The sequence below is a fragment of the Lygodium microphyllum genome, chromosome 15, assembly GCF_053477565.2.
Source record: "Lygodium microphyllum isolate KBCC chromosome 15, Lygodium_microphyllum_v1.1.10, whole genome shotgun sequence".
In the NCBI taxonomy this organism is placed as follows: Eukaryota; Viridiplantae; Streptophyta; class Polypodiopsida; order Schizaeales; family Lygodiaceae; genus Lygodium; species Lygodium microphyllum.
In genome coordinates, this window is record NC_141149.1 from 27,918,526 (window position 1) to 27,930,690 (window position 12,165).

At 40.8% G+C, this 12,165-nt stretch overlaps 1 protein-coding gene across 3 annotated transcripts in view; it reads right to left on the reverse strand.

Annotated features, from left to right (window-relative positions):
- The window catches only part of LOC148024375 (oligouridylate-binding protein 1-like), a 141,955-nt gene that overhangs the window by 105,954 nt on the left and 23,836 nt on the right, over nucleotides 1-12,165 (reverse strand). For all 3 annotated transcript variants that reach the window (XM_087694007.1, XM_087694006.1, XM_087694008.1), the window contains exons 2-3: nucleotides 7,149-7,210; nucleotides 6,861-6,963 (exon numbers count right to left, since the gene is read on the reverse strand). In XM_087694007.1, coding sequence (XP_087550133.1) covers nucleotides 6,861-6,963; nucleotides 7,149-7,210 — 165 coding nt within the window. The remainder of the gene's footprint in view (nucleotides 1-6,860; nucleotides 6,964-7,148; nucleotides 7,211-12,165) is intronic.

The following is a 12,165-nucleotide window of genomic DNA, read 5'->3' on the forward strand; positions in this document are numbered from 1 at the left end:
AAAACACTCTGCACTTTTTATTTCTGATTATGAACGCATGACAAGTGTGACAGCAGTACAACATCACATTAATCTAAAAGAGGGAGCACGCCAGTGGTGCAGCGACTACGACGATTGGGAGTAGTTCAACAAAACGCTCTACTCACTAAGGTGCAACGACTTTTAAAGGCAAGCTTCATCTATCCAATAGGCGACTCAGAATGGATTTCACCTATGGTGGTGATACCCAAGAAGAATGGAAAATGGAGGATTTGTGTGGATTACAAGCCGCTAAATGCTGCAACTAAGAGAGATCACTTTCCTCTTCTCTTTCAGGATGAAATACTCAACGAGGTGGCCGGGCATGAGAGATACACTGTTTGTGATGGGTATTCAGGTTATTTCCAAATCCGAATAGCTGAGAAGGATCAACAGAAGACCACCTTCATTACACCTTGGGGTTGTTTTGCTTACAAAGTAATGCCATTTGGATTAACAAATGCCCCAGCTACCTTCCAGCGAGTCATGAATTATGTCTTCCAGCCATATTTTGGAAAATCCATTAGGGTCTTTATTGATGACTTTTATATTTATAGTTCTAAGGCTTTACATCTAGGAAAGGTGGATGAAGCTTTCAACTGCCTTGCACAAATGGGGAGGCAATTAAACCATGAGAAGTGTCGCATTGGCGAAAGCAGTGTAACTTTGTTAGGGCATGTCGTAAGTGAGAGGGGCATTGAAGCAGATCCAAACAAAGTCAAGGCCCTATTGGCAGTGCCATCACCATCTTCTGTGAAGCAACTAACCTCTTTCATTCAGAAGGTGCGATATATGGGGCGGTTCATTCATCTCCTCTCCCAATTAATATTTCCACTGCAACACCTAACCCACTATGAGGAGCTCCTGTGGAGTGACGAAAGCGAAAGGTGCTTTTACGAGGTGAAGAAGGCTCTTAGCACCCTTCTTATAATTTTACAGCCTTGTTGGAATCAGGAGTTTTTTGTCAATCCGAGTTTTGGGGAAGATGCTCTAGGGGCAGCACTAATACAAAAGGATGCTAAAACTGGACTAATGAGACTGGTTTATTTTTCTAGTAGAGTAATGACAGCATCAGAACGAGGGTACAAGATGGTCGAGGTGATGGTTTTGTCTCTAATGTTTGCTATAAGAAAGTTTCGTCCTTATCTTCTCCCTAGGCCATTCACAGCGATCACGACAGAAGAGCATTTTCCCTATGCCTTACAGCACATGGATGTTTCAGCTAGAATCGCTAAGTGGGTGATACAACTCCAAGAGTTTGACTACACCTTCAAGGTGGAGGATTCTACTCAAGCTTGCCTAGCTGATTTGTTGACCCATAGATGCCATCAAAAGAAAGAAAAGGAGAAGGGAAAGGTAAAAGAGGAGACACATCCTCTTGAGGAGCCGCCACGGGTGGAGAATGCCCATGCTCGCTACTTCGATGGGGCCTACCAGCGTATTAAAGACAGAGCGGCAGCAGGAATAGTGGTGTTCAGTCCCGAAGGTGACAAACTTTATGGAGAAAATATCAGCTTGGAGGATGTCCATTCTAACAATAAGGCAGAATATCAAGCCTTGCTTTTAGGTTTGAGATGGTGTCTCTCACATGGTATCACTCAACTTAATGTTTTTGGTGATTCTATGCTAATTGTTAAGCAAATGAAAGGAATCTGGGCTTGTAAAAATGATAAGTTAGCAGTGAAAATGAGGGAAGCTAAAACTCTCATGAGAAAGCTACAGAAAGCCCAAATCTATTTTGTGCCAAGGCGCACAAATGGCGACGTAGATGCTCTAGCAGCTGAAAATTTGCAAGAGGTAATGGTGGGCATCATTACAGTAAAGCTTCCCTTGTTTCAGGGTAAGTTTTAACTACAAGATGTGCTTTATTTTCTTGAGCAAGGTGAGGCACCTACACATATGAGTAAAAGTGAGAAAAGGTGGCTAGCTACTAAGGCCACTAAATACCGCTTGATAAATGATGTGTTGTATTGCAAAGGAAAGGATGCAGTGCTTAGAAGGGTGCCAACAGCAAAGGAGATTATAGATGTGATTAAGAGCTACCATGAAGGGGTTTGTGGCGGATATTTTGCTCAAGAAATAACCAGTAGGAAGATTCTCCAAGCCTGTTTTGTGTGGCCTAGTCTACATCGAGATGTGCAACATTGGTGCTGCACTTGTGACAATTGCCAAAAGCCGGTTTACTCTTCAAGCACTAGGTATGCTACATTGCTTCTCGATTATGATAACTCTAGCAAATGGGAGGAACAAGTTCTTAGGAGGCATGTCAATGTAAAGGGTAAAAGGGATGGTTATCTTAGTGAAGATGGAAATGGATTACATCTAGGAGTTGAGTAAGTGCATAGATTTTTCAAAGGACTAGCCTCCAACTACACATGGGCCCCGTCTGCATCACTAAGATTTGGAATCTATCACCATCATTAGAGGACACCTCACCCTAGCACACAAGTCAATATCCACATCATGGAGTCATTTGGATCTTGCACAAAAGCTTACAAGCATGGACCCCTTTTGTCACATGCTTATATGTATTTATATACATATGGGGGACTAATCCGTATTCCTTCCCACATGGATGCAAGAAGCTAGTGGCTTCTCTCTCGAGGTTGAGTTTCGGGTTCTCCAGTTCACTCTATCTATTGTTCTTTACTGCAGGTTACCTTTCAGGTGGAAATCTTGGATCTTAGAGATCCACTACATCTTCTTCCTCCTCTTTTTCTTGCCTTGGTCACTTGGACAACATGGAGCCAACTCCGGAGATCGAGTACGGGTATATGCTTATGGTTCTTAGCACCACACAAAGTCCGACATTCTTCCTATGCTTTGCATGATTTCATCATCTTTGTACTAGGGCGCTTGGACAAGTGAAAAATTTCCCCACGAGGGACACTATCCAAGTGGCACCTACTGCATGAGCATTCTTCGGCATATAGCATTCCATCTCCACCTCACTCCTCTTGTTCCCCTTTTTGGGCCTGAGAGGGGGTGTTGAGAAACTCTTCACCCTTCACACGCAATTTGCGTTTTTGCGTTTCTGCGTTGTGCATTTAGGGTTTGCAGTCCCAAAAAGGGACGCCATCCTAAACTGACTATGCCTATTTATAGGCCACTCTCTCCTTCATTCCTCACAATTGATTCATTGAATCCGTCATCTCCTCTTCAACCTCTCCACAACCCTCACACCTCTTCACAAGAACATTGCGGTTCGTGGTTCATGGCTGTCTTCATCATCTTCCTTGTGCTACGGCACCCTTGTTCCCTTGTATCACATTCACTCCATGATTCAAATCTTCGTCATTCCATTCATCAGAGCTTCTTCTCTCTTCTCTTCTCTTCTCCATGTTTGTCGAGTTAACTCCGTATTCCTCCCCGCAAACCCTACTGTGTCGCTGTTACGTCATCTTTTGACACCAATGATCAATGAGGGATTCCTTGAGATGATTCGTACTTTCATGGCCTTCCTAGACACACTTCATCTATTTTTATTTTGATCTAGTGTCTCAACAACTGATACTTTTGTCACCTATGACAATACCAACTAGGATTCACTATCTACATTTAGATGTCATTTCATTTACTCTCTATTTCTCAAACAGCTGTATCATTTTACAAATGGTTATAACTTACAGTCCCATTGGTCATTTTGGCCTTTCCCAAACATTAATAATTCATTTACTTCTCTTCATGGATGTGACTCTTATCTTTGACTAAGATGTCTACCTTCTAAAGACAATAGATGAGAGCTTACATGGCAACTTCCTCCAAGAAATAACCAACTACAGCAACCAAAGGTACACTTATTTGGCTTTGCACTTGTTGGAAGAGGGAGTCCTCCTTGGCTCAGCCATTATTTTATTTGAGTGGTCATCGTTTGTCTAAAGATGCATGATTTGGAGAACTAAATTTTCTAAGACCTCTACATGGAGCTAGAGGAGAGACGCCATATCTTGCACAACCATTCTCAATTGAATCATGGATGGGAGTATCATTTTGTGCTACTTGGGATGCAGCATCAACATCCACAATACACAATTGGGTTGTCAGATGCTACACAAGGCATGGGTCCACCTTTTGAAGCACACCCTCTATAAAGATAAGCTAGGCTTTGCAATGAGAATGCATAGAATGTACAAAAACAACTAAAACACAATAACTCAAACAATAACACAAAAACTCTAAATGCAAAACATAAAAGCACAAACTTAAACAAGGAAGAAAGAGAACTTTGAAGTGAATGAATCAATGTTATAAAAGAAGGAAAGAGTGTACAGAATGCTCAAAGGCAAAGCAATGCATGTAGTCGGAGTGTCACATCCACGGGAGACAAATCCCGATTGCTATAACCACCAGTTGGCATTGAGAGTGTCAAATGTGGAAGGATAGTAGGCTGGTCATCAAAATGCAGCAATCTGGAGGCTAGAAATTGGCAAATGCAATAGTGTACTGTGTACCACCCGAGCAAGCTGAAAAATAATTGCCCAAGGCTAAGGATGGTCAAACAAACAGCAAGAGGAGAGACTGCTAATGCCGAGTGACCTGACCAGCTGCTAAACACAGGCTAAAAACAGGTGACAACTGAGAATGGGGCCTGCACTGTTAAAACACCAACCATCTAATGTTGTGCAAAGAGCTGATCACTAGAGCAGCAATTGTAGACTGTTAATGCAAACTGACTGGGGCAAGAGAAGATGTTGCCATTAGAGATGGAAGCAGTTGCCAAGCAGCAGTGGTCAGGCTGATGATGACATGGCAGCAGATGCATGGGCTGAACAACCATTGATGAACACTAATGGCTGAAAATCTGCAAAAACAAGGATAGGCTGAATGGTAGGCAGCATGTCTATTTATAGATCCAAAAGGATCCTTCCAAATCATGCTTTTGCTTATGGGACACAAAAACTCTCCAAGGCTGCACATCATTTACTGAAACTTTCGGTGACCTACATGTTTAGGGGCTGTTTTAAAGAGCTAATCAGTTTGTAATGCGTTTTTAGCTCAACAACCTTGTGCTAACATCCATGAGGATGTATCCATCTCTACCTCTACTATAGAGATTACAAATCTTGTATATGATGATGAGGGCAATGTTCTCAATGGTGGTGATTTTGGTGAGGCACCCAATGCATCCTCTATTCTAATGATGCTTCTTCTAGCTATAAGAGTGAGATTAGCATACAGATTGTAGCCTCTAAATTCTTGGTTCTGTCATCCTTACTCTTGTCTCTTGGATCTCCTTTTTCTACACACTATTGTCCGTAAACTATGGCTCTTTTTCAACTCTATTTTGCAAATCACACTTATGCTTAAAACTTGAAACTTGGCTCTAAACATTTGAACTTTCTAATGTTTTGTTTTAAGTTTCGACATTAAAATTTGCATAATTATATCTTAAACTATCTTATCTTAAGTTGCAACATTAAAATTAAAGGGTGTAGGATTTAAATTATGCCTTAAATAATGTGTAAAATTTTTCCCATTGTATATAGCATGGGACATACATTCAATACTCTTTAGTCCGACTTGTACATACTAAAGTTAGACTAGATTAGTGGAACACCATCAAATATGAAAACCATGAACTGTAATATGCAGATATAGTTCCTACTTCACATGGCTCTTTACTGGCCTTCTTTACAAGGATGCAACTAGGACGTCACAAAGGGAAATTTACAAGCAAGTATATGAGAGACATTGATGAATGTCTATTTTACAAGCTTCTTAAACTATATTTAGTATTCAGCAATATTATGTGTGTTTAGACATCCTTGAGCTATTTCTCTTTTGCTTGATCCTTGAGGTGCAAGTGTTTGGCAATCTTATCTTCACACATGACTAGAATTTAGTACCTATTACCATGCCATTGGCCAATAGAGGTTCCCACTTGATGCGAGTGGATTGCAACCTCTTAAATATAGGAAATGTCCAGCACATGGAAGAATATAGGGATGCTACTTTAGAGATTTCTAGAGGGTTGATTTTATGGATGAAACATATGATGACAAAATGTATCAGCTTTGAGCCTTGCCCATGGCACATGATGGATCTATGATTGAGGAGATAGTTTGTAGAGATCTATGTTCATTCTTTATTCTTTAATGTTGGGGCTATTGATGAAGCAATATGATTGAGGAGATAGTTTGTAGAGATCTATGTTCATTCTTTATTCTTTAATGTTGGGGCTATTGATGAAGTAATAAGCAGCAACCCACCATTGCTCTTTTTTTAGCAAGGTATAGGGCCGCCTGTGTAACTGTATAGGAGGCAATGTGGTTCGAAGTGATTGTCAAGGTCAATTTTCCATAGCAGCAAGGCTGACCGGGATTCAATGCAAGAGCATTTTTTAATCGCATGATTCTGATTTTTATGTTTGCATTGGTTGGAAATTGTGGCATGTAATAGCCTAGCATCTTGTACAAAGAGACCAAAGGAATAAGTTTCATGTGACAAAGAGGGGAAGTCCCTTCCCACCCTAGCCTTGTGCCTTGTACCTATACTGACCAAATCTCTCTTTCTCTATTACTCCACCTGAGTTGATTTAGCCCTTGCAAACTTACACATCAAGAGTTCTAGTTGCTGCTGGATTGCAAGGCTGAAAGAGGACTAAAATGGTCATCCATGTTTGCCATTAGATATGTAAAGTTACTAGCCAACTCAAGCTTTTATCTCTTGGGTCTTCCAGAATGTCTTGCCTTTCCTTGTTTGATAAATTTTTTACCAGCTAACTAATGTATTCACATTAACTTGTTATGAATAGCTGTTTAATATATGTTGCAAGCAAATAAAAACTTTTTCATGGAGTACAAAATGCTAGAAATGGACAATGCATGGAGTTGCACAGACACCTTCTCCTTTTTTATCAATTTGCAGCTTTTGATAAGACCAACAGTTGCAAAAACCTCTGCAAGTAATTTTTCAGTCACGTTGAGATGAATATTTCCAACATATCTGCAACATCAAACACCATTAACCACCAGATTTCAATTCATAGGCACAAAGCTTAGAGAATTGTTTATGAAAAGTACTGCACACTGCATCAAAGGATGATGTAAATAGATCCAAATTCCTCTTGTAGATCCAAGCTATAGCCATAAAACTTAAAGAAGTAGAAGACAATACAATCTCAAACTCACACACTGCAGCATGAAGATGCATCAAATCCTGGTGGCAAATATCCATTGGGTATAGCATCAATCTGCAAGAAGAAGGTATGAAAAATAGAAATAAGACACCTTAATAACAGGTTGCCAACTCAAAATGCAAATAATACGTGACTAATTGACTCTGCAAAAGATGACAAGGAACATGGAAAATCATCATGGGAACATTGAATGAGACTACGCATTGCATATTGATTCAATGACAGCAAGCTCAAGGATTTATGCAAACACTCACGTCTACTGGTAGGCTTTATACTACTCACCATGTTTATACTTTTACTCTCTCTCTCTTTTTTTTTTCGTGAAAATAATTTAGTTAAGTAGTAAATATTTACATCAGACCATCAGGTCAACATTCACTCTGTATCTCTTACTTTCTATTACATCAGACCATCAGATCAGCATACTCTGTCTCTCTCACTCTCTCTCTGTCTAAAATTTACATGAGGCCTACAGGCTCTCAGAACAACCAGAACCACCTACTACATGACCAGTACTGATAAATCACACAGAAGGAACAGCGGGAGTAGAGCAAACAATCGCCATCCAGGGAGGGAGTAACAATATTCGGAAGAACCAAGTCAGCTTCTGACATCATAGAAGAGATTTGCCATAACACCAATCCACACACACGGGCCACATGCCCATGGATGCCCGATGCTGAATCAAAAATAAAGGCATTGCGAGTATGCCATATATGCCACAGGGCTGTCCATCTAAGGAAATGGAATAGGCAGGAACAATCTGAATGCAGAGAGGGCATAGAGGACATATTTCCCATAATCCACAAACGAACTAGTATGCGGTGCTGAGTCACCGAGGACCACACACAGGAAATGAAATTCCAGATCTGTCGCACAACAGGGCAAGAGATAGAGGTGAAGCAATGTCTCATTACATGTAGTATAGAAAACACAACGACCTGCAAAGATCTTTCGGGCACGGAGCACTTCGCGCATTGGAAGACCCCCAATGAGCAGCCTCCACGAGACTGCCTAGGAATAACACCATCACAGATTGTCTTCAACCCTAACCTAGCCATCCGATTAAACTTGTCTCACTATAGATCTTTTTGTGGCCAATCCAACAACCTTGAGAAAGCCATTATTTCTCCTTGCAGCGAATTTTCCTCCTTACGAATATCTGGAGAATGTCAAACTGTAAAACGAAGCATCTCCTGTGTCATGAGGACGTGTATTTTTGAAACCTCACTTAACATGTGGATTAATTTTTAATAACATGATTAAGTAAATGTTGCACATGTGAGGTGCAACTAGGGTTAAAGTAAAATTTTCAAACCCAAGACCCGAGAAAGTGATGGGATGTCAAAGGCAAAAGTTGCTATAAGTTATGTTGCACAGGCACTTAGAGATATCTGGTGTCAATTATTAGTCTAGGTCATTCATTTAGCCATAAGTGTCAATTGTTTAGTGACACTAGAGAAGTGGCGTTTAATGGTACCTAACGCCAATCTGATGGTCAAAGATGGCACAGAGACACTCGGGAATGGAAGTTCCCTAGCCAATTTAATTATTGGCCAGTCAGTTTATTTTTCAGGGCTCCAAAATAATTATTAGATTAATTTTCAGCATTTAAAGACTGAAAATTAATATTTAATTATGGCTAATGCAAGAAAAACCATTTGGGAAGGCTGCCACTCGTCAAAAATGCCCATGCAACATGGAAAACGTCCTTAGAGGCTGAAGAGAGGCATTTTTAGTGGATTCAGTCTGCAAGAGAGAGGGAAGAGATGTTGCTGGTCTGATAAACAACCATTGGAGGACCTTCTGAGGTAGCCAAGGGCAGGAGAAGACCAATCCACAGCAGGTGACAGCATCTACAGGCTGTTGAGACAAGGCACAATAGTAAATGACTGATTTTCTCAGTTCTTTGCATCTACAAGCTATTGTGGCAAGGCAACAGCTACATTTGACTGAATTTCAGTCATTCTTCGCGACAAAACCCTGAATTTTCTCTCTACATCTTTCTCTCTCATCTCCTAGACATTTCAGAGCCTTACTCCAAAGATCTCAACATTTGGACCCTTGGAGGCTGAGAAACTGCAAATTTCTCTGCAACAAACTCTAATTTACAGCAGAAATTAGGGTTTAACAACAGCCTCGAGAAGCGTGCCAAAAATTGGAAGCTGCAAGACTTGGATTTTTCAGGGCTAAAGGTGAATTTCAGCTAAATTCAGGTGGAGGACTAGCCAGCCATTGAGTTTGGGGCATTTCCATCGTCTATGAAGTGGGTGAAGGCCTATTAAGTGCCCGAATCAAGGGGCAAATCAGATTGAAGACTTGTTGGTCACTTTGGACAATAAGGGGAGTTTGGATTGCAAAGGGGATCGGGAGAATCCCATTGTAAATCAACTTCTTCTTCAATAAAGCTAAAGAAATACCGAAAGGGGCGCCAATTTTGGGGCCAATCGATTGTAATCAAGGATTTACCACCCATCCACAGAAGGAAGGCTGGTTACATCCTGCCAGGAAGCAATCAAATGAAAAAGGAAAAAAGACTGGGAGACCTTTATAGGCCTCATAGAATTAAGCGCATGCCACCAAGAAGCATGAATAACACTACTACCATGAGAGATGCCAGTCTTTTCTATGAAGAATTTGGCAATATCTGGCCAAGGATGACACCGAATACATAGACTCTACAAAAGGAATAGCCTCAAAGCGGCCATATGCAAATTAACATCCAACATAGCTGCATCCCCCATCCTTTTCGGAGTAGTCACATGCTGCCAAGAGATCCATACCTGCCCCAAACGATTGCCTTTCTTTTTCCACAGCATAAATCTGATAGGCTGAACCAAATCCAAAAGAAACTTCTTAGTTCAAGGAAGCAATGGCAGAAAGAAAGAAATCATATTGATCGTAATGCATTAAGCCACTTTTGGTCTAACATGTAGAGGCCAACTCTGAGATTTCCAATACATAAACTTGTCATGATACAATCTACGCCCCATGCATAGGTGAGCACATCCCCCATGCATGTATTTATTTAGTTGTATTCTATTGGTGCTCAAAATAGAAAAGACATCCCAAAAATAGGCCCACATATTTCTCTTTCTTATATGGCTCATCTTTTTCTATTCTTTTCTCCAAAGTGAACTATATTTCCTAAAAATAAGGACTAAAATATCAATCCTAATCTAATCAAGATATATGTCAATAAAATAATAATTCTAGGATTTTATAAATTAGCCAAAAAAAAATCATTAGTGCTTGTGTGCATATAATTGTCACGCTAAAAAGTGTACATCCATAATATAATAATTTCACGTCGTCATGGGACTTTTGGGCTAAGCCTTGAAAGTGGATGATTACCTATATCTTGCAAAGTTCTATATATTGCCTTTAGGATATTCGAGAGGCCATCCAATCCAGCAAGGCACGGGGAGCAACCTCCACACCAATAGAATATCCCAAGTGTCTGGTTATATTGCCCCTTGGGATCACAATTCCATTCCATCCCAAGGCCTGCAAATCATTATCCATACACGAGAAAAGGGTGGATTTCTGAGTATTAATGTGAAAACCCGATGCCAAAGCAAAAAGATTCCAGGCCACCATTGCCCGATTGACATTAATACGATCCGCCTTAAGGAACATAAAAGAATCATCTGCCAAAGATTGGCCCACAAGCTGATCACCACTGGGAAGAGATAAGCCAACTATCTCACCTTGAGCTACCAACTTATCCAATAATGAGAGCACCAGGTGAGTTACCAAAGCAAACAGCAAAGGGCTGAGAGGATAGCCTTGCCGAAGAGATCGAGATGAGGCAATTTCCTCCGTAATCCCTCCATTAAGAGCAATACGAGCCACAGCACCCTGACTGATGGTATCAACTAGAGAAATCATACCGGGCCCAAAACCCATTGTAGACATTAATTGCCACAAAAATGACCAACTAACATGGTCAAATGCCTTCTCAATATCCAGCTAAAGCATAACCACCTGCTAGCTAGAAGCTTTGGCATAATCAATTCCCTGCCGAACATTCAAAATGTTGTGCATTATATTCCGACCTTTAATGAAACCGTATTGACATGGATGAATGAGGTGCGGAAATACTTTCTACAATCTGTTGGCAATAATTTTGGAGACGATTTTATATAACGATCCCATAACTGAAATGGGTCTCCATTGTTTCAAAGAGGTCGGAGAGGGAACCTTGGGCAATAACCTAATGAAAGCAATCTTCCAATCTGAAGGCATCATACCAAAGTTCCACACCTCCTAACACAAGCGAGTTAATGGGTCCTTAAGCAGTTGCACATGGGCTGAAAACAGCTCATTAGGAAGCCCATCCCAGCTTGGACTTTTCCTTCGAGGCAAGTGAGACAGCACTTCTTCCACTTCATCTTCATAAATATTGGCCTCCATTAAATCCACCCATTCTGGTTTGACCTGATTACTAACCAGGTCACAAATATATGTTTGAGCAGAGAGAACAGCATCGGAAAGAATCTCTTGCGGACCCAACAAGGCCCTATAAAAGTCAACAGTCATCCAAATAATGGAGGCAGGATCAATCACCATATCACCTTGCCCACCCTTTGAGCGCACAATATTTTCCCGGGCGTATTTCTAATGCAGACGAGCAAAAAATTGATGAGTTTGACAGTTGTTATCATGTAAAGCTTTGGCTCTAGCCAACAGTTTGTATTTTGCATATTCCTCTTCCTGAAGAGATTGGACCCTGCCTTTCACCCATTCAATGCAAGTGAGCAAGTCATCATTGGAATCCCCACTCTAACATAGAGACAAGGAATGAGCTAATAAAAATTGAGCATGCTGCAATTCAGCTCCAAACAAGGAAGCATGCTGAATACCATATTGTCGGGATAACGCTCACGCATTATCCCTAAAAACCACCCATGCTTCCATCCCTCTAGATAGGACCTTCGAGCTAAAAGAAGCTATCAGCTGCTAAACACCTTCCAAAAACTGATTTTGCTGCAAAAAAGATTGATTAA